Source organism: Haplochromis burtoni, unplaced genomic scaffold (assembly GCF_018398535.1).
Source record: "Haplochromis burtoni strain Fernald_Lab_line unplaced genomic scaffold, NCSU_Asbu1 Contig_121, whole genome shotgun sequence".
NCBI classification, from domain to species: Eukaryota; Metazoa; Chordata; class Actinopteri; order Cichliformes; family Cichlidae; genus Haplochromis; species Haplochromis burtoni.
This window is the reverse complement of record NW_024582482.1, coordinates 481,307-505,128: the sequence shown is the minus strand read 5'-3', so window position 1 is coordinate 505,128 and position 23,822 is coordinate 481,307. Positions and strand designations below refer to the sequence as shown.

Genomic DNA, 23,822 nt, shown 5'->3' with positions numbered 1-23,822 from the left:
TTCTGTGAGTCGTTTGATTCAGAAACAGTGATAATCTGTGCAGAGATTCCTGTCTGTTCTTGTGTTCACCATCCAACCTGATGTAACAACAGACTACAGCAGAGTGAATCCACAACAAACAGACACTGAGCGTAAGTTAAGGACGCTTAAAGGTGTGATGAGATTACTCGGGGAAATGCAGAGATACTCACACAGGCATCCTGCTGGAGGTTTTGTAAGAACTGCTTTGCCGGCAGCAGGAAGTGGAGGAGGTAGCGGAGGCCGTCTCCTCGGTAACAGCGCTCCACAACGCTGAGGACCTGACAGAGGACAGTTGGGGATGTGGCTTGAAAGGGTGGGTAGAGGGCTGCCAGAGCCGACTGGATGCACCGGTCCAAAGATTCAGAGTCCTGCAAAGAGTAAGAGACGTTTTACTTCAAAGGTAATTTATTTCAGCTGGCAAATCTAAGAGCTCAGACACACTACAGAAGAACCTTTAAACACACAAGGTTTCAATCTTCTTTAATGTGAGCTTCAGACGACACGATAACATCTCAACTGTGGATTGAAGTTGAGAGCTGGTAACAAATTGTCATCACCATCTGAATTTTATGCCTCTGTGCTTATCAAACAATCAATGCTGGCATGTTTTCCTGAAAGGTGGAGATTGCAAAACAGCAACGTCAAACTCACTTGTCAAACTTACTACCCTGCGTTAAGAGACTGATAATAAAAGAGTTGCGCTGACACTGAAAACAATGTGCAGGCCTAATTCTTTCCAAGTTTACTTTTACTGTGCGCTGTACAGTACAGTATCTGATGCAGACTGACTGTTTTGTTTATTTGTTAGTTTAAGGAAGTCCTCTCTGGCTCCTCTGTCCTGATTTTATCATGCTGCTGATAAAAGACGTCTCTCAACCAAATCGCTCTATAATGAGCCACTCAGACCAACAAAAGGTGCTTTCATGGTATTAAAGAATAATCAGTTTCAGCTCATGTGGCCTTAATGCTGGGCTGTGTGTCACAATCAGCAGTAGAACAGCCCAAACTGCAGAGGATACAGGAGAGAACATGTGAGTGTGTGTCTGCAGAACATCCAGCTGTTGTCTTTAAAAACGCCACACCTCTGCATCACATTCCAGAACAGACAACAGCTCCTCTGTTCCCATCTGTTCAGACTGATCAAAGGGACTGATCGGATCGCCTCGGAGACCACAGCAGCTTCCTCTCCTGCTATGACCACACGTCATGTGAGTGTGCTGCACCTCCACGGTCAGCTGTCGTGTGTCCGTAAAGCTGCTCTCACACTCATGTGTGCTTCCAATTGACACATTTGATTAATGTTTAAGGCCAAGCACAGAAGGCAGGCCCTGGAGGTGTGGCTGGGAGGCCCCGTCTGCAGCGGTAACTGGACCCACTGGTCTGGAAGTAGCGGCGACTGGTCAGGTAAAAATATCCGCACCCCGTCTGGCTCCAGACAGCCCTCTGAGGTGCGTGCGTCCATGCCTCCTCTTCCTCCTCTTTAATTCAACATGTCTAACATTCCAGGCAGAAGCACACTGACTGGCAGCTCCACCCTCAGCGTCGGCTTCACTCACACAGACAAATAAGCTCAGTTTTCCTCCTTTTCCTGTCGTTAACAATCCAGGAGCAGCAGGCCGCCGCTGTGCAGCACCTGAGAAGCACCTGCAGCTACAAACCAGCAAGGAAGCGATAAGAAAATTTAATTTTCAACCAACTCTTCACTGTGAAGAGGAAGTAACACAACAGAGACCATTAAAGGTCTGCAGTGGACAATTATCGGCATTCAGTTTTAAATATTAAAAAAGAAAACCCTTTTCATATTTTCCTGTGTTTTTAGCACCGCCAGGAAGGACGTTTCTATGGAAATAAGGGTGACGCTAACACAGCTCAACAGAACCAACACACCAGGGTAAAGTGTGGTGGGATGGAGCGCCAAGTGTCAGAAAAATAAAGGAAAAAGAGGTTTTGGCATGAGTTGAATGAAACCTGCCACAGCCTCTCTTTTTTTTCTTCTTTTAATTGTTTCATGTCAAATTTCTTGCTTTCATAGTCGCTGGAAACCAGGATTGTAACCAAGATTACATTTTGATGAATTGCACAACTATACAGAACTATGCACAGCGTCACTGGAGAGTGGTTTGGGGTGGAGCGCGTTCTTGAAAGAACAGTGTAATAGTTCCAGATAGCTGAAATGCCCATCCCTGATAATTAACTGTATTTATAATGAAGTTAAAAACAGGTTTACCAAGTGCTTTACAGCTATACATCCAAGCAAAGTTAAACAAACGCAGCACATTATAAAACAGAAAATACAGAAACTCAGTAATCGAGACTGATACATAACTTGTCGTAAAATACATAAAAAGCTGTTTTATAAGCTTTAAAAGTGGATACGAGGGCAGCTCGTGTGATTATCAGCTGAAGCTTCAAGTGGAGTCTGTCTGTCGCCTGGCCTTGGGGACCAAAGGCAACAGCTGGTCCGAGTCTACAAGGAGGCATGCGAGTTTAATATAAGACTGGGGTTGGGCAACAAATTTTAATGTCATGAGCGATTTTGGCATCCGATGGTTATGAAAACAAGATAATTGCTACAAAAGCTCTCTCTCTCTCTCTCTGGTTTATTTTTGGCATTTTAAGTCTTTATTTGACAGCATTGTGTAGCGAGAGGAAGATACAGAGAGAGGGGGAGGGGCAGCCCGGAGCTGCCCAAGTCCAGTCCAAACCCACGTCCAAAACCATCCTCACCTCCATCCATCCTTATCCTGTCTGCTATGGCAGCAGCAGGCTGAGCAGGACGTTCCAGATATCTCCTCCCAATAATGTTTTCCAGTTCTTCCCAGGGCATCCAAGTTGCTCCCAGACTAGACAAGATATGTAATCTCTCATGAATTGAAGGTCAATCCCAGTTGTTTACTCCCAGTTGGGGTTGTTTGGAAAATTTAAGGCTGAGCTCAGTTTGGCTGCTTTTGTCCACCACAGCTCACGAGCACAGTTGAAGGCCGGAACAAAGATCAACTGACTCCACTTTCTCTTCCCCACAACAGTCTGGTACAATGCCTCATGCTACCTCTACTTACCCATGCTCCACCATCTCTAGAGATATCTGCACTCCCTTGGTTGGTGCAGCAACGTTCCTCGATTCCCAGAAGGAGCAATCCACCATTTTCCAAGAGAGAAATGTGGCCTCTGACTGAGAGGTGCTGACCCTTATAGCAGTCACTTCTCACTTTGCTACAAACCGCCACATTGCAAGATCAAAGTCACATCCTGATGAACACGTCTTTCATTCACATTTCACTTAAAGTTCTAAATGCTTCGTGTAAAACCCGTTCTTAAGTGAAAGCTGCTTCTTGTTTAAGTTTGTGAATACTCAGATTCAAGTACTGACCCAAATAAGCGCATGACTCCTGCTGTAATCAAGCAGTTTTAACATAAATCAGTTGAGATCATCTCTGGTAGCAGTGCAGGGAGGGGGAAAATGGGAGACACGCTCGCCGTTCTCAGCTGCACACTTCGGCACATTCTGTTGATGATTTCTGGGACCGTTACAGAAATCCAGATCACTGCAGATAACAGCATGACAGAGTTTGTGCATCATCCATGGTCTCTGTGATAAAGGACGCCTTCAGTGTGTCTTCATACTAAACTGATACCATCAGTCACACCGAGTTGCGAAAAAAAATCTACCTTCATTGTCCTCCAGAGGGCAGAATTCACGAGGCAGGTGCCTTCAGGCGCCAGCATTAAACGACTGGAGGCTTACAGGTGACAGTTGTTTAAGTCACAAAAGCTTATGTCATGATTTTTAATGCACCAGCATCTTTTTCTACTGAATGTAAGCACAACATCGGCAATGAACTCAAGTCCAAGTTCAGTTTAAAGACAACCAGTGTTGACTAAATCATGGATATAATCCTGACAACATAGGTTATTCCTAATTTGCTAATAAATTCATAAAGATGTAAAAACTACAAATATGACAGAATGTGTAACTGAGTGTTTGTGTTTTCTTTTTCACAGCGCAGACAGATGGTGATGTAAGACAGCACCACGATCAACATCAGAGTCTTATTTATCTGCTGTATGAGTCTCAGATGCAGAGATTACGTCACTGCATCACAGCAAATAAATAAATAAATAAAATAAATTGAACATTATTTTCTGTTTTTCTAAGCAGCTTCTTTAGCGTTTAAATTCTCCTTATTTGACTTTGTCCTGACTGTAAAGTTTGACGCTTCTGTTTATCGGCCGTATTCAAAGCGCCCACAGACCTGTTGAACTGACCCTGCGGTGATGTCACTAACAGTTTCCAGTTGTGTCGTCCTGCTCAGCCAGCGTTCCCCTTCAGCCTCGGCTGAATATTCTGGATGTGAATCAGGCGACAACTGGCAGCCAAATGCAACACTGAGGCCAATATTAGCAGCAGGATATCAGATGACAGCTGGTGCAGAGGGACAGGGGACCGGGGGGGGGGGATTTTTGTGCTGCTGAAAAGCACCGCGGCAGGTTGTGGACGGTCATGAGTTTAAAGTGCTGATGCAAACAGAGACCGATCGTAAACACAGCGGCGCTCCAAAAGTTACAACCGGAGTGAAAATAAATGGGCACTGATGGACGTCTCTGCTGACGTGACACTGACACAAAGCTGGCAGCTTCATCAACGACAGAAATTTACAGATTCATCGCTGCACCGCCAAACTTCAGATCGTTTTGTAAACCGTGGACAGTTCGTATTTACTACATTCAGATCTTATACTGTCTATGGCCTACAAGTAAGAAAGCACTGTGAAAATACAGCATGCATATGTAAGAGCTATTTGAAAATGTGAAATATAGACATTCTTAACTCATCATAATAAGGCCAGTATGTTAACGTATGTTTAGATCATCTTCTCTGAGGTGCGATGCGCTAATGGTCTCTCCTTTTCTGCATTAGGACTCTTAATATGCATTAATACGTGTTTCAAGAACCAGAAAACCTCAGTGACACAGTCCAGGAGGAGTAAACCCATTAAACATACTTCACATCTTTTATGTTGCTGATATAAACTGTAAACCTACTCTGTTGTGTAACGGCATGAAAAGACTGTAGGAATCACGATGTATATAAAAGCGAGGATTACAGTATTAAGACTGCAGCTCAGGCTTGCTTTGAGAGGGTGAGGAGGATGATGGGAGGGGGCCGCATCAAAGCAGGCTGAGAGAGGTTCCCATGGGAGAAAGAGAGAGGCCACCCACTCTGAATAATAACTTCATTATCCTCAACACACCAGAGTCCTGTGATAAAAACACTGCTTTTACTTTCATTCAGATTTACAGAGTTTCAGTCAGTTCGGCCTCTAATCCGGAGTGCAGCAACAGAAGAGTCTCACTCCTGAGATCACTTCACAACGTAAACACACCAATTAGGAGGAGGTCAGAGGTCAAACCAGTGGGTTTAAGCTCCTTCCTGTGTTGCGCCTCAGGCTGAGCAGTGATATGGATTCAGTGTCAGTGCGAAGAAACAGAAAAACAAGCAGAAATATTGGAGGTCAAAGCCTAAAATAATTGGGCCGACGTGGGACTGAAAGTGAAATTCAGGAGTTTAAGACAAGATTTAAACAAATCGTTTGCCGTCTGACTCACGAGCTCCAGGTGTGTAGGAACAGTGGAGAGATCAAACAGGCAAAGTAAACAGAGATAACTCTGTTACTGAGCTTACTGTACTGAGATTATTTTGGTATTGTGAACCGGAACGGGAGGGACCAGACAAACCTGATCAGCATACCTCATGCGTTTCACCACCCCTTTGGATAACACCACGCTACCAAGACAGAGGACAGTGTGTCTGTACAACAGAGACCACGACCAGCTGGAACTGGAGTCCAAAGCTGGTCGCATGAAGAAAAACCACAGGAGCTCTATTACTGCAGATATAGGAACATCAACTACCAGGCGTCATTTTACTGACAACCAGCCAATCGCTGGGCTTCACGTTCTTTATAGAGCACACTATAAGTCACTATAAATAACCCACTGTCAATGGCAACAGCATGTAAGCAAGCCAGTAAACATAAACCTGCAGGCAATATGTGGACCAATAAGGAATATTTACACTTAACCAATCAGGTGATGCCCCCTCAAGTTTAACAGCTTGTTAGTGACCAAACAGAGTAAGGGAAAAACGATGAGTGGATAGTCTGGTGACCTGTTCAGAGCATGCCCTGCCTCTCACAGTGTGACAGCCCTGAACATATGGCAACAATGGCTGGATGGATAAATATTACACCTACATTATTGTATGCTTAATGTTAAGCAGCTATCTGCAACCAGATGGTCCACGGTTGTTGGGAAATGCCAAAAATCTGTTATTCTCGGTCTGATCTCTTGTTAACAGTATTAGAGTGATATCTCTGATACAAGTAGTGGAAATTAGCTTTCTCCGAAAGGTGGATGGGCTCTGCCTTAGCGATCGGGTGAGCAGTTCAGTCATTCGGGAGGCGTTCAGGGAAGGGTCACCACTCCTCCACATCAAAAGGAGAGGACTAAGCCCGTCACCTCCTGGGTAAGGTGTTCCGGCCAGGCATGTGCTGCCAGTAGGAAGCCCCGGAGTGAAACCAAGGCAATTTGGAGAGCTAACATTTATAGGCTGGCCTCGGAAAGGCTCAACGTTATCGTTAGAAGGAGATGGTGAGATGGAAGTCTGGGCTTCCCTACTGCCCCCACGACCTGACTTTAGATAAGAGGAAGAAAATGGCGGGATGATTTATTGTTTTAGATTTGAACTTTTATTGAAATGGTTGGCATGAACTTTTGAACAGCCTGCATCATTCTCAGTGCACAGCACAAAGTACCATACTTTTCCGTCCCAATGTTTTAGTTTTTCAGATGTTAATTTAACACATTTTAATAATACGTCAACATTTTTTGTTGTAACATGTTTTCAAATCATTTTTAACATTTACGACTGCTCGTCATCTGTCTGGACTATAATGTTGATAATGCACAATGTGAGGTGCCGCACAGTTAAGCAGCATGATTCATTATTGAAAAATGTGTTAAATATAGGGCTGCCACAAACGATTATTTTGATAGTCGACTAGTCACCGATTATTTTTGCGATTAGTCGACTAATCAGATCATCATCCATTGAACGTAAAACGTACAGCTTATTGCACCAGCAGCATCTGCTCTTATATAACTATCATTAGCTTACAGCTTTAAGTGTTTAAGGTATGTCTAACTGTAGAGCTGGGCGATATGAGATTTTTTCATATCACGATATGTTTTTTTCATTTCAGGCGATAACGATATCTATCACGATATAAGCCAAATAACTATATTTGTAAGATTTAAATGTGCCGTTGCTCACAAGTAAAATGTGAAATAATCAGCAGCTTGTTTTTATTTAAATATTTATTTCCCATAATAAGTTCAACAGGGTAGATGTACTTAAGGAACATGAGACTTTTTCAGATAAATAAAGGCAAATATTGCAAACTACACAAAAGGCAGCCGCTAAAGCGTTTAAGTTTCAAAATAGAACAAACGAAACAGACTAAATTGTCAATTCCACTTAGAAACAAAATATTAATTCTAAAAATAAATCTTAGTTTGTTTTACAGAAGAACAGACAAAACTGACTAACTTTTGTCAATATCAAATAAACTGAGAACTAAAAGGAAATTCTCAATCTCTCCTTGTTGTATAGCTGAGCTTTTCAAACAGTTTTAACAGTTACTTTAGTCTGACAAAAGCCGAATGACGAATTAGCGCTTCCAGTCAGAGACTGAGGCTACGTCCACACGTACACGGGTATTTTTGAAAACGGAGATTTTCCGTTTTCGTTTTAAAAAATAATCCCGTCCACACATAAAGGCAGAAATGAAGGAAAACGCTGCTATGAACATGCCAAAGCAGCAGGTGGCGCTAGATTCCTAACCGTGCAGAAATGTTGGCCAATCAGAAGTCTAGAAGCCTCGGTGGGAAAAAGTAAACAAAGCTGGGGCATAGAAGCAGAACCGAGTCGTATGTGTGGAGGGACAGTAACTGTGTGTATATGTAAGCATTTAAACACTGCAGAGAGTAGAATTAACAGTAACAGTATTGTAGAAATTCATTTCACCGAAACAATAACGTGGCGCACAGTGTGACGCATGCACCAGTTTATTGTATTTCCAGACTTGCTTTCGGCACAATTTACAGTGCACGCTACTCTGTTTTTTGTCAGACTTGAAATAGCCGAAATACCTTCACACTACGGAACTTCTATGGCTCTTCCGTTCGACAATCTCTCCGGCGTTGGAACCATCATCTGTTTTCTCTTCGGTCACGCTCGGTTGATTTTTCTAGTCGGCACACTCATTTCCTCCATTACCCGCTGGCTGCTTCCCAAACAAACACACGTGCGGCTTGGCACTTGTGCTGTACGTAACAAGTCACGCGACGTGACGCTGCGGCTGTGATTGGTTCGGCTCTGCGCTACTTAATTTGGATTGGCTGACCTTTTTTTTTTTTTTTTTTTTTTAAGAGGACAAGAGCGGCGAGGTCTATCGCGATAGCTTAATTTCTCTATCGAGTAAAAGTTATATCGCGATACATATCGTTATCGTTCTATCGCCCAGCTCTACTGTGCTGTGAGACTTTTTTCTGTAGCTACTTCATACTATATTTGAAATGTCCATTCAACCATCACGTTATGCTTTGCTCTCATTCTTCAGATGTTACTCTTTCAGTTTCACTGTTGCTGTCAGTACTTGGTGCCATTTTTAAATGAGCATGTGGATGGAAGAGAAAAGGGCTCCTGTTTAATAATCAGGATGGAGCCTCTGAGATAAACTAATGTAATATCTCAGGTTCAGCTGGTTTTATGAATAGTTAGTGGCAGCCCGTGTCTCCCCTGAGGGTCATGATTCATCCTTCCAACTGTTCGGCTGACTGCTCAGCGGCAAACCAGTTCCTGTTGGGTGTGGAGGAGGAGGAGTCAGCGGCGTGCTGAAACTGTTCACATGTTTAAACAGCCCAGCCACAAAAGGGGGTCACGGTTCCACAAAGCAGAGGTCATGACTGTTTTAGTTACCAATCATGGTAACATGGCATGGGGAGGGAGGAGCTATATAGGCGAGGGACCCACAGGACATATGACCTTTTAACCCCCCCGTTCCAGAGACGTGAACAGTGACAGGCCAGCTGTCAGCTAAAGGAAAAGTAGAGATTTCTGACGGCACAGACCAATTCAACCAGCGACGGAGACGCGCTCAATCCAGATACTGAAAAAGCTGTACCTCATACCAGGCTCAGTCTGTCCAATCAAAGCAGTGATTGAGTAAAACACCCGATTAAGAAAACTGACCTCAAAGGTTTCTTTAATGCTAGAGATTTTTCCCTTTCTCCCACATTTCCTTGCGGGGAAAAGCCTGATATGCACTTCTATTGGTCAAAGTCAGCCACATGTGAGGGGCGCAGAAAGGGAACATTGTGATGTTGATATATAAGAAAGCACGAGGTCTCTTAAGTCCTGCTTGCATCAAACAACGTTTTGTGCCACAATAATAAAGTCTATGAAACGATAATAAAAGGATGAAGTGATGTGCGCAGAGGGAAGTAATTATTTAATCCCTGTTGAATTTGTGAGTTTGCTCACTTACAAACTGAGTGAAGGCAACAACTGTTGCTCTCATTTTTTGGACATGGAACAAATAAAATGACCGTCAGTTGCCCTTAGTCTGGAGTATGGCTGGGCTATATCATACCGTTCACGGTAATACCGTTATAACGTTAGGCAACGATAAGAAAATGAAATATCGCGATAGAATATGGGTAAAACACGCATGCACGGTGCCTTTGTTTTCATGGCGGAAAAAGCATGGCGGTGACGCAGAATGAGAAGGGCGAAAGTGGACGGTTGTGTGAAACGGATGAACCAGAACTGGTTTGTAAAAATGCTGCAACTTCAGTGGTGTGGAACTGGTTTGGCGTTCGTCCGTCAGATATGCACCAAAGCACTATTTTTGGTAGCGCATGCTAGCGGGCTGTCGTTATTACCGTGTTTTTCAGAAAATAAGGCACACTTAAAATCAATCCTTTGATTTTCTGAAAAAAATCGACAGTGCCCCTTCCCGTGTGCCTTATGTATGAATTCTGGTTGTGCTTACTGACCTCGAATCTTACGTGGTACACAGCGCTCAGAAATCTGTCAAAACTGTAGACATAAACTGTACGTGCTGGCCTCCTTCACTGCATGCAAACAACACTCAGCACATAAAATAAAAAGATCCATATTCTTATATCTGCAGCTGTATTTGCACAAGACCACAGTTCAACAACAGCCTCATGCCACTCACATATTTATATCCATTTGATGTGGCTCCCTTACTCAGGACGAACACTAAGAAACCTTCAGTGCAGATGGTTTCTGCAGAAACACACAGCCAACAGTTGATCACAACAAAAACACCCACACCACAGACACACACACGTCTGGCAGTTCATGTTGCCGATTGTGGCTGGGAGATAAAAATCAGATGCTATTTTCCTTCTCCTCTGTTGCGCTGCTGCGATGCGGCTAACCACAGGCGGCCCACCCTGATACAAAACACGCTGCTTTTGAAATCAGTGACGATCCTTAACAGAAAAACACCTCGACACGGTAAACTAGACAGATGTTTGATTGTCCCACAGGGATGTGCAGCCTCTGTCACTGTGGCTCCACATCCCTCATCACAGCACAGCGTCAGAGGTCTGCGAAGCCTTTTCAACAGCTTCATGTTATCTGATGACCTCTGGTGAAATGTGGAAATTACAAATGCAGACAACCTCTGTTTCCTTAACGATTACAAATCTAACAGGGCCTGCGGGTCACACAAGTCCCGTGTGAAAATAATAAAGCATGTCTGCATCGGGAAGCTCCACGGTGTCGTTTTTCATCTCCTGCTCCATTCATCAATATTTCCTGTAACCACAAACTGCCTTTTTCTCATTCAGAGACTTGTTTCTGTTTGCTGTGACCTGTTGCAGCTTGTTTAAAGTAGAAGACAATTAAAGTCTCCTCTGCCTGATTGTATCAGACAGATGAGACTTTAATTGTCTAATCTGCAAATGATGAGCAAGAATGAACAGAATGAGCATGCCTTTATTCTGAAAATCCCAGCTGTAAACTCATCATGAGAGGAAAACATGACAGATGAGACGACGTACCAGGCAGCGATCCACAGATAATAGGAAAGGAATGCTACAGATGCACATCCACAATCACACACAGAGGAAATCAAAGCCCTCAGCCTCAGGCTGAGTCTGCTCAGGTATTCAAAGTCACCATCTAATTGGTAAAATGCCACTTGGTTACCACAGGTGAATATTTTAATCAACAGTGACTATTTGAATTATTTGATGGGATTTTCTGACAAATATAATAAGGCTTGCTGTGTGGTGCAGACAGTCCAAGAAGTCAGGTTCAATTCTTCAGAGGAAGTTCCAAAAGCCGATCGAGGCCTACTGCTGCTGCTGGAGTCCGACATGACTCAAAGTGGGAAGGCATCAGGAAGTTAACAGGAGGCAACAAGGGCCAAGAAAGCTGGTAATCAGCTACTGAAAAAGCAAATGCAGATCTGCCAGGTCGTCCACAGCACTCCAATCAAACTGGCATCAAAACAAAGCTTACTCCTAAGCACTGACAGCCACTGAGAGTCCCTCACGCCGACATCACAAGCTGAAACTTCTCTCACCACCTGTTAGCACTGCAAACAGATCTCACACCTGGGAAGAAGTTTTCCAGTTGGTCTGTTTCCAGTGACCTGGAACTCTGTTTTTACCTTCCATGCACTCAAAAAGCACGAAAGGTAAAAACACAAACGGAAATGCTGTTATGCAAGTGGATATGGGACCACCAGCCTAGAGTTTAACTCATACGCTCTGGACACCATTCAGGAAGGCTCAGTTTCCACATTTTGATCTCAATGGAGGAAAAAATAAAACTGGAGAACCGATACCAAGTCATGGAACCAAGCTGATTCTACTGCATGCCTTAGATTATCAGCTCTGTCAGCACTGGCAAGTTTTGTTTACTTTCCTCCACAGTTGTGCATTGCAAAATAATGATGTCATGAGCATATGCATTCATAGTTAAGCTTACCTGGTAATCCGTTTCCTCGCTGCCTTCAGACAGAGGATAATACACCTGCACTGACACTTTAAACCTGCACAGGGCTACTTTTTACCCATAGAAAATTCATTAGAGAAATCAATTACGGGATTGTGGTATCAATAAAATCTCATCAATCTTCTTTCTTGTGATTGTAGCACAAAGGAAGAGAAAAGAAGAAGAGGAAGACCTCAGGTTGTTCTCTGATGAAGCTGCAACTTAAAACTGACAGTCACAATCTGCCACAATAATAATAGCATAAAATGTCACAACAAAGTGACCGTGATGATCCCTCAGGTCAGACGCTGTCAGATTCATGGGAGGCAAACATGTCTGAAAGGGCCTTGTAATGAAATGCAGATTATCAGGAAATGTCTTCAGTTTGACTCTTCAGAACTAAAAGTGTGTTTGTATTGTAGTATACATTATTTAACTAGAGAAGAAGAAACAAAACTCAGACTAACAAAGCCTGAGCAACAAAACTAAACTGGAAGCAGCAAAGACGTGATATAAAATCAGCTAAAGTCAGCGAGGTCCTCGGCTTCAAAGCAAACACTCCTTTCACTTTGCTTTCACACTGCCTGTGGTCTTTGTTTCTGCCTCCTGTGGAGTGTTTTCACAGGAGTTCACACCTTCATGAGGCCAGGCAGCAGCTGAGCCACCATCCATCCCACATGAACACAAACCTTTCTCAAACCTGAAGGGGAACAAAAGCGTCTCGGCGTCCGGCGCCACAGCGCTCAGACCGATAGCGTAGAGCCGTGACCTTGACACACAGAGTTTCTAAAACATGAGATTAGATTTGCAAGTTTCTCACAGCGAAGAGCTGACAGGCAGCTCAATAAGCTGAGCTCAGCTGGCTGAGTGGGGAGGACAAAAAGCCCAACTTCAAGGCCCTTTATAGGGGAAAGAGGTAATGGCCGGTCCCTGTGGGACACGATTTGATTTAAGGGCCGAGCTAAACTCAGACCATTGAGAGGATCAGAGGGGCTGCAGGGGTACTCGACGGGGGAAAGTCTAAAGCAAGAAACATCTTCTCCTCAAGAGGAGAAAATCAAAAAGCCAGAAAAACAGTGAGCTGTCCCAAGTACCTGCACACAGTCAGAGCGAAATATTTCAGTTCATCTTCAAACTCAGCCTGAGGTGACTTTTAACAACAGAAGCTGGTCTAGGATCTGGTGTGGACAACCGCATGAAACCTCATGGTTCATCTGTGTATCACATTACAAAACCCCAGTATCCCACATCAAAGGTGTTCCTCATGTTTGCTTCACATGCTAATTATTACTGCAGCAAACTGAGCCAAAACTGAAGCTCAACCTGCAGCATGATGAACACTGCTGCACCCTTAAACCCCAAACTACAGACAGGACATGAAGGAAGTCTGTCTGCAGGATGGGGCGGCTTACGTTCAAGTGGCAGCAGGTAGGACTGTAAACAGAAACAATGCAGATTAATTGAAAGCCTCTCTCTGATGCGCCGACAATATGTTTTCCCCTCAAACGACCTTCAGTGAATTCTGAATGTGTTTCAACTCCAGTGCAGAGAAGCAGCAGATTTCTGAACTCCATTAATCTGCTACTGCAGATTTCTGCAGGTGCTTCCACCATCTTTGACTTTCTTAACTCAAAGATGCCTGCAACAAGCTGCCAACAGTTCTTCATAACACATTGACCCAAAACAGTTTCAGCCACATCTGTCCATCTTAAAAACAAATTATCACCTAGTCATAATTCTGTCACCTCAAAGGTAAAAAGTCACCAAACAAGTCCACAGATACATAATCTGAGTGGATTTAACCTGATATAACAGAGAAGAAACATATTAACAAAAAAAAAAACAACAGAAAAGGTTTTTCCTTTTGCAAATAACTTCACTGAACACAAGAATCCTCGACAAACCAGCTGGTTTAAATAAAGTCATGTAAGGAGTGGGTCTAGGACAGCCATGAGATGTTTGCGCTCAGCATTAAAGCTGCAGCTACTGTAAATACCACCATAAACGCCTTCATGTGGGCTGTTTAAAGTTGCCCAGTTACAGACCAGAAAAGCAGTCATGCTCACTTTATCGCCTTCTGTTTACATTAAATTGGCGGAGGACTCAACTGATGCACCGATTGTAACTCCAACTCCTACGTTTACCTCTGTGCATGCTGCAGACTCATCTCTGCCTCAGCACTGTTATTCATCATTATACATACATAACATTATTATGACTGATTACATCTGTAATGCAGTTGAAGTCTGATTACACCAGTCTGACATTTATAAAAACAGGTTGTAAAAAGTCATTAAAAAGAAGTTTAAAAAGTTTGATGCTTGTTTGATACTTGATATAGATTATCAAGTATCAAACATACATTCAATTTACCATTTAATTTTTTCTTAAAAGAAATTCCAACACATAGGATCCATATGAAACTTGTAAAAGAATGTGCTGCTTCACATCCTCGCTCCTCTTGTGTTTCTGGGCACAAGCTTCTTCCCATCTTTAACATTTAACCTTTCCTCACTGAAAAAACCTTCCCCTATATTTCCCGCTGAAATCAATACATCACCACCCTAAGTCATGTAAAAAAAAAAAAAAACTAAAAAAAAAAACACCCACGATCATTCATAAGTGATAGCGAATATGAGAGCAGACACAGGCCTAGAATCACCAGCTGCAGTCCAAAGTGGTGGAGTTGGAGTCTGTCAGGATGATCAGCATCCTCTGGGCAGCTGAATGATATCATGAACTGCCTCAACAGCAACCTGCCACAGAGCCTTTAGAGAAAATGCACGACAGGAAAAAGCTGGGACCGGCTGCTCAGCTGTGACTGAACTTTTTAATCAAGTGTTGTTTGGATCCTGCATGATGAATGAAGATAATAAGATGAAGACAAAAATGCTAAAACGAGTAGGGAATTATAGTGCAGTGGACCACCCATGTAAAGTTTGTAAGTGGAAAACAATGAAATGGATCTAATATCCCACATGAGGGACCCTGAAGCTCTCTGCATGTGTGGCAGGATTCACCTCACACTGAAGTAGGTCAGAGAATTTATTGGCCTGGGGGGGAATCTTATTTTACGGGTGTTATATTCAGGTAGCGTGTTCTTCGGTGGAGGGGTGTTTTCCCAGACGGAGCTGAGGGTGAAGGGAGGGGGAAGAGGCTTCATGTTTCAGGCAGGCTGGGGCAGGAAGATGACAGGGTGCTGAGGTACGGTGAGGACCTGCAGGAACACTGGCTCTTTGTGCTGCCTCCTCCGAAGCGCATCGCCGCGGGTCCATCCCAACAACGCAGCACTCAACACCGCGGACGACGACCACTTCCTATCGCTGACGAGTCCCAAGAGATAAAAACATTTCCGGCTGAGCTGCAGTCTGCAGGTTCAAAGGCTGAGCTTTTTTCCTCTGACATCTGACCCGAGAGGCAGCGTGAAAAACAGCTTCCATCAGGCGGTGAAGTGAAGCCCACTGGGTCAGTGTGTTAAACCCGATACGCAAGATGAGCAGCCCGCTCATGGAAACCTCTTCCATCAAATCCTTTTTACTGGAAGCGGATTTCTTTAGCGGTTTTAAGAAGTATTACCAAATCTCATGTCATGAAATCTTTTTTTTTTTTTAAATCACCCAAACTCATTATCTTGAATTACACTGAGGCTTATCTGTGACATGTTTGTTGTAAGAATGTCAACGATCCATGACCACACCTTGTTTTCTGTGTGTAACCTCCATCAGTGCGAGTCCATTATCTGAGTGCCTCGAACATTCCTGCAGAGCTTCAAGGCTCTGTAAATCAGAGGCGTTTGGGCTTGTCAAGGGTCTGCTGGGTAAAAAGACGGTGTCGCAGGAAGAGCCTGAACACGTCCGCTGATCTTTATATCTCAATTTAACCCGTGTGAGGTCCAAGGCATCAATGACGAGGAGTAACCCTAACCCCACTGTTTGAGAAAAATAAAAAGGCTTTTGGGGAAAAACTGAAATAATTTTTAGTGTGTGTTAACGGGAACTTTTTCTTTTTTTGCCCCAAATGCTGGGTTGGTTTTCGGGGTTTGGATCAGGGGGTACTGAGCCCTCACCTTAAATCCAGTTAAATAAACACAGCTTATTCCACAGTTGCTCTGAGGAAAAGAGTGCATTTATCTCTATCCTAACATCACGTGCAGGCCGGCAGAGGTTATGTCAGGCTGTGTCTTGCTTCTGGCACTGTCAGAGCAGCAGTTTGTCAGATGAAAGCTGTGATGTGCTGAGATTAAATGTTTTTATCTTACAGAATAAAAATAATCAATGCAGGAATGTGTTGAATAATGTTAGGCGTTTCTGCTTATTTAATAGGCTGTTTATGGAGATGATGATAAGTGCGCATCACCAAAATCTCAAACACTGATTCGCATCACAGCATAGTGCCATTTGGGTCATCCCAGCAGGGGGTTGATCTGCTAATCACAGAGAGAGGACTGCAGGCCAGGGAGAAAGCAAACTGCTATAAACCCGGTTAGAAACGGGTCATTCATGAGGGACGTTACAGACCAGTATGATGAAACATGATGGCATAACATCACAGTCTGAGTCAGCTGCTGGGGTGAGGACAATTTCAGTTCAGAGACAGGAACACGGAGCAAAACATCTGGAAAACTGACCAAAGATGGCTGTGCTGCGACTGTAGTGTAATTGAAGTGTTTTCTGAGTGATTTTCTGCTTTAAAAACAGTTGAGCAGGACAACCTCCTGTCTGGTGGACTCCTGGTTCTAACTCCTGCAGAACCTTTATGGTTCCCCAACATGCCTGAGCACGTGTTCTTCAGCCTCGCAATATTTCACCTTTGTGTCAAACACACCCAATCACACTCCTCCATGGCAACAACATTTCATCTCTGCTCAGGTGTGTGTCTGTGACTCACTGAAACAACAGCCACACACTTATTTATTGCCATTGTTACCAAGTTGCACTGTGGCAATCGGAGCAGACTGGACATGAGATCCAGGGCCTTATTTTCAAGCCTTCTGGTCATGAAGAGTGACCAATCAGGGCTTTTACTGGATTAAAATGGATCTTTGAAGGGTGACTTATTACGACTGGTCCACATACAGCCAAGGCTATGTCACATTACCTCACAGAAATCTGTGTATTTTTATTTTATCCTTAGGTAAAATAGTAGGAAAAGGGGCAAAACCTCCAGCGGGAGCCAACATTTCTGAAGTCTAACAATGAAGCACTGAAAGCCCGCAAAGCATTTCAGTCCATAATAAATCACGATCATTAATTTTGAGTTAATCCAAGCTTCGACAGATGACATTTTACTCAGCAGCTTCTCCTCTAAGACTTACAAACCACAAACAAATCCCAGTGAACCTGATATAAAGCCACTGAATTATAATGTGATTGGAGGAGGAACCCTGCATTCATGCAGACAAGCTTTTAACACCTTTTTTAACACCACTTCATTTACTTCACTGCTGCTCGAAAGCAGGAAGCTCTTAACTCCCTGAAAGAAAGGACTTCTTTAACGTGAAAGTCTTCAGGTTTTGATAAACTAAACTTTTTTACCCTCTGACTTTTGTTCCAGGCATTTTGTTCAGGCAAAGCGATCTGTTTATTACACTTTAATAAAACTGGAAAAACAGGAATGTTGTACAATTTTCTGGCCAGCAGTGAGAAACCTCACAGTGTACAGTGTAATAAGAGCTCACGGGAAAGACAGAGATATCTGTGGCAAACAGTTTTGTGTTGTTACACTTCTTTTCTTTTTACACTTCCCAGGCACTGGGATGTACTGCAGGGAGGGACGCTGCTGTGGCTCTTTGGGAACAAACTGAAGGTCAAACCAACACTGTGAACTTTCACTAAAACTTTGTCTCGCCTTCTTCTGAGTGTGATAAAATGTGCTCCTCGGGTCTGATGTTAGTTAATGAGCCCAGAGTGAACTAAACTACAAAAACACTACAGGTACAAATTTAAGTGTTCTACCATAAAATAAATGATAACCACTCTCTTCTGTTCACCCCCATATTAAAGCCATCTTTACACACAGACTACAACGTTTCTATAGCATGACACAAACAGGCAGTCAGTTAAATCCATTACGAGGCAGAGATGTTTTTGTGCCATTGCCATCCTGATGTTAGGTGTGACACTAGCTGTGACAAATGAGGGGTAGACAGTGAAGCCGCATGCTTACTGGCTAACGTGTGACTAAGTCATTAACCAATGAGCACCACCTGGATAATCCTCTTTCCTAACTGTGAAGGGGCTTCCACACAGGAAGTGAGTCACTCGTAGTGAGTCACTTTGCAGCTCACTCTTTGTTGCTAGCAAGATATTCCTGCAATTTATCTAATCACTTTGTGTTGTGTGGATTGATGGATCGATAGAGCTTGATATAATCTTCATAGCAATGATGAAAATGTATTTTATTTCAAATAATATAATATAATGCATGCATAATGCAAATAAAATTGGTCCTAGCATAGAACCCTGTGGAACTCCATAATTATTCTTGTGTGTGAGGAGGACTCCCATTTACAGTAAGTTTAAGACGTTGTGGCCTTAATGATCTTACTTTGGTAAAAGTCCATCTGATGCTAAATAGTCATAACTGACAGCAATAATAAAACTACAAATCTACTAACAGCTCAGTAAGAAAACCAAACTAGGTTTAAAGCCTATAAGGAAATCCTGAGAGGTGACGCACTGACCACAGGACCAAAACAAACAACCGATTTCAGGAGGAGCTGAGGGACAAAACAGGAGTACAATCCAAACCAGCATCATGACAGCCCACAACATCTAAATGCATTAAACATCACCACATTTTACATTTAACCCCAGGTTTCTCTGAAGGCTAGAGAAAAGCCCTCACGTTGTTGCAGCTCTTCATTAAAGACACACAAAGGTCCTGGTATACATAATTTTGAGGGGGGTTGTTTGTTTTTTGGTTTTTTATGGAAACCTTCAACCACAAACTGACACTTAAAAACTTTAAAATAAAGATCTGAGAGTTTGGAAAAACACAAGAGGGTGAAGACAGGGACTCCAACTAAATGTGCATCCAAGAAAGCTCTTACTGCTGCTTTTATTTACTGCACTTTAGCTGTCTTTGTGAACTGTTACATACTCGTTTTATTGCATTTGTTTTGCTTTTTCAATCATGGACATTTTAAACTGCTGAAGCAACAGATGATTCTGCTTTTCTCTGTTTTGCTGCGAGTCTGAACTCAGAACTCAAGAGGTTTGAATTTAGAGGTTTATTTCAGCTGAACACAGACTCTGCTCCAAACCACACACACACAAACACACTCACACACAGTCACTGCAAGGACTTTTTAACTGACTGAACACACACACACACACACACACACACCACACACACACACACACACACTTGTTTAGATAGAAGTTTTCCTTCAAGAATACACCTTGATGGAAACCCAACACCCCTGTCCCCACCCCCACCCCCCCCCCCCCCCCCCCCCCCCCCCCCCCCCCCCAACAAACCTCACGCACACACACACACACACACACACACACACACACACACACACACCATGTGCTGCAGACTGCTGTTGGAGACTGAGTGTGTGATCTTACCATGTTTGCAGTGTGCTGTCAGTCGCTGTGTATTCCAGTTTAAGACCATTTTAGCTCCTCTCTTCCTGTCTTTCCGTCCGTCTGTCTGTCTGTGTGCCGTGTGTCTCGCCTCCGGTGAGGTCTGATTCACTGCAACTCTCAGTCTAGCCTCTCACATGTTAAGCCCCGCCCACCAGCTGCCAATCATCCATCTCTGGATCCTCCCCCTGCCCTCCTCACCTCTCCTCTCTGTCACTCTCTGCTGGCAGAACTTAAGGTACATCAACAAGATTCAAGTTACAAATGCTGCAAATAAATAATTTAAATACCAAACAAAGTTAATCCAGTTTCATCACAACCTGCAGAATAAAACCCAGGAAAACCCAACAAGGAGCAGGTGAGGACGGATCCTCTGTCAGGGGAAATCTTGATAGCTCCGGTATGAGCAGGCTTATTTTTCTGTATTGTGTTCCTGAGACTTAAAACAGTTTGATTCAAAGAAGCCGTTCTAAACCAAGTCCAGCTCATTTTAACTTCCCACACAGTAAAACATGATTTTTAGTGCTGTGTCAATGTGACTTGGACCTTCCTCAGAATGTGACAGGCCTGTTTTCCAGTATTACCAGCTATAAACACAGCACACCGATGAGACAGTGATAACTGTAACACAATATACCAAGCTAACTTTATCTCTTAATTTCTTTAGAGTGGACGTGTGCCGTTTTTTCCCACTTTAAAACTCTGATAATACAAACAGACGCAGTTTGTTCTAAAGTCTTCTCTTTGTTTTGTATCAGGAAAACGCTGGTGTTGTTTATCAGCCCCAACTCCATTATGATCAGTTCGGTTTTACTGATAATGGCAGAAACCAACCTTCAGCCTTCATGTATCATTTTACTTCGCACTGAAGAATGATCCTGACATTCCTAAGCTGGGCTCTGTATTTGTATTCAGTTACTTGTTTGTCCTGATTTGTCCTTATTTTTGTCTCGTGTCTCTTCATGTTCTGTCCTTGAGGCAAAAAAAAATAAAATAAAATAAAAATTAAAGGACCTCTTTGTTAAATAAAAGTTTAAAAAAGGTCAATTTTGTTGTGAACAGACATGAAGCAAAGCCCCTGTGAAAAGACTTTCCACTTGTAGCCTTTTGAGCAAAGCCTTTCCCCAGCAAAGAATAGTCACCCAAATCTTATTAAAAAGACTCAGTTTGGTTAATTACTGCATTACTCTAATCACATTACATTTTCCACTCGTGCACTAAAGTAACAAAAGTTACCTATTCAGACACACATTAAGGATGCACTGGGATAACCAGGAGTTCAGCATCTTGCGGCACAGACCGGAGGAAGTGTGGATCAAACTTTCCGACTAACAGACGTCCAACAGCCACCCCTAAGCTTACAGCACAGTTCCCAGGTGGTCTATGATGCGAGTGCTAAACAGGCAACATCCCACTTTGGTTCCAAGATCAGATAAGATCGAGTGTGCTTAGGGTGCCCGAAATTATATTCACATGTTGAATACAGTAAGCCAAGACGGACAATAGGCACACTCATTTTCTCAGACGTCGTAGAACGTTTGAGTAACAATGCAAAGAATTTCAGTTACACACTCTCTCTCACACACACACACACACACACACACACACACACACCAAATGATGAAAAGATTTGTTTTAGTTCCACCAGCAGGTCAAAGTGTCCACAATGAAAACAACAGACATGCTATTTGTTTTCATGTAAACCCAGAGAAAATGTGTCTAAGAACACAGACGATCAATGAATGCTCTGAAATTTTCGGCTGATTTATCAGTCCTGTGATTAATCCTTTTGCTCTCCAGTCTCCTCAAATTTTGGGATGTCTAGTGCTTCTGACAAGTATTCACTGAAATCAGGTATAAAACAGCTGCAGATGAGTCCATCGGCTGACTCCAAGCAGTAACCGAGGGACGCTTGCATCAAAGTCCTGAAGGATCGTTTTTGGCTCCTGCTGCCACCGAGGCTGAATGTGGTCACTGTTAAAAACATCTGCCTTGTGAATGCACAGTAATGGCTGAACTGAAGGGCACTAGAGGCCTCTGCTGAATCCATTACTGCCCTAACAAGTCCCACATGTGACGCCGCACTGCTAACAGTTTGCCGGCTGGGAACAAAGACCCATACAGAACTGTACTGACTCCCACAGCCTCCAGTCTGAAACAAGTTGATGGTCACAGCTGGAGACAAACAGCTGCTGCTATCATCACAGCGGAGAGACCTCTGAGTTTGGGGTCGGGGGTCAGAGATAATGTATGGCAGTGGGCTAGTGAGATGCTGAAATGGGCCAATGCCTGAAGCAGAGTTCCTGCTGATATAGGTCACCTGATGACAGCTCAGACTGGACCAGAAACCAGCTGATGGTGACAGCGATGAAGGCTTTTCCCAAAGTTCTCAAAGCTCGAGAAGATTAATGTGAGTCATTTTTGCAGTTTCTAAGATGTTAAAGTGACTAAGCCGGTCATGAATGTCACACGATTCAGTTTGATAGTCGGAGAAAATGGAAACACAAAGCCTAAAGCCTGTTTTTAGTGCCTGATATTAGACTCCTGCACAGTGCTCAAACTGTTCACTGAAGCTGGACTCCACAGAGAAGCTGATGCACCACTGAGACCAGCATAGGGTCGAGGGGTTTGTGCTGGTTTCCAGGGTGCTGCTGGGAGTCTGTCTGTGGTTTCCAGGAGCTGCAGAGAAAAACTGCTTTCAGAGCGTCCGTGTGTAGAAAACAGAGACAAACTGGCAAGGTCACAATGGCTGAGGCTCTGAAAGGATGACATGGAGTCCCCCCACCACCAACACTACTACCCGGACGTTTATGATGGGAACACTGGGGACTCTGCCAGGGTCTCCTCGAATTCCCAGCTCTCCCTTCAAATTAGAATTGTGGCGATTGAAGATCTGCTTGTGTCATTCATCATGTATAATCGCAGGCAAATGAAAAACAAAAGACAGAGATGCCAGAGCAGAACCAGCAACGGGCTTTATTTTTAACCTTTCAGTAAAAGAAAAAGTCATTCTTTACTTTGAGGTAACTTTGAAATAATTTGATCCAATCAGAGAACAGTACCCACCTGTTTGTTCTGAGCAGCATTTCCCTACATACAGACTTTACTTGCTCGCTCTTATTTTGAAAGTTGGTAACCAGCCAGCCCTACCCTTTCCAGTGTTTCCCACCAGCAGGCTGATCAGGTTGCTGTTGTGACAGTCTGATATCATTCAGCTGCTCTCCAGAAGATTTTGCTTTACTCGTAGATTAAAAGAGTGCAGCTGGAGACCATAGTTCAGGTTCGGTCCACTCCTACTTAACCTCCAGAGAACAGGTTCGCCTGCTGAGCAGAATACAGTCTACCATCACTACCTGGATCTGGAGTCCATCCATGAACTGACTGAAGAAGCAGTTGAATATTTATCCTCTAGTTATTGTGTGCATATGATTTATTTACACATAAATACACTACAAAAGTTTCCTGTTGACTAATATACTACTCATTTAAACTGGAGAGAAAAGGAAGAAAGAGAAAACAGTTAAAACTGAAGAAAAGGACAAGGTTTACCACCACAAACTATTTCTGCAGGAAACACCAGATCATAACATATCCGAAAGGTGCGCAGGTGGAGGATACAAGCATCTATGCTCTATTAGCCCCACCTTTTTTATAAATGATGAGGGATTTAGGCAGGTCTCACACATATCCCGTTTCCCTGTGTCTTGGAGGAGTATTGCTCAGTTATCTGCTAACAACACAGATCAGGAGACGTGTCAGGATCTGGGGGGCTCCTCTTCTAAACAAATGCCTGAGGGGGGAAGAAAACCCCCTCTCAGCCCCTGTTACATAAATGTTCCTGCAGCTTCACTTGTTCTCTCATGTCTGAATAAATGCAGGAACTTCTTTTATGTGAAAGTCCTGGCGGCGATGTGACCTGTAATGTTTCTGCTGCAGCACACAGACAGTCAGCGTGAGTCATTCACAGCACAGCAGGCCCCTGTTTAGCAGCTCTGACAGCCCCTCTTATGACCAGAGGCCAAATATCACCAAGTGCCGTGTCTCTACCTAAAATGAACATGAATGTAATCGACACCTGGGTTTTACCAGCAAGTGAGAACAAACGGTTAGGA

The 23,822-nt window shown here is 43.4% G+C and overlaps 1 protein-coding gene across 4 annotated transcripts in view; it reads right to left on the bottom strand.

The window, feature by feature from the left end:
* The window catches only part of plekhg4 (pleckstrin homology domain containing, family G (with RhoGef domain) member 4), an 81,105-nt gene that overhangs the window by 24,821 nt on the left and 32,462 nt on the right, over positions 1-23,822 (bottom strand). For 3 of the 4 annotated variants that reach the window (XM_042223834.1, XM_042223835.1, XM_042223837.1), the window contains exon 3: positions 192-389. In XM_042223834.1, coding sequence (XP_042079768.1) covers positions 192-389 — 198 coding nt within the window. Of the gene's footprint in view, positions 1-191; positions 390-19,692; positions 21,279-23,822 lie in introns of those variants that run through there. The other variant, XM_042223836.1, reaches the window with a different exon arrangement.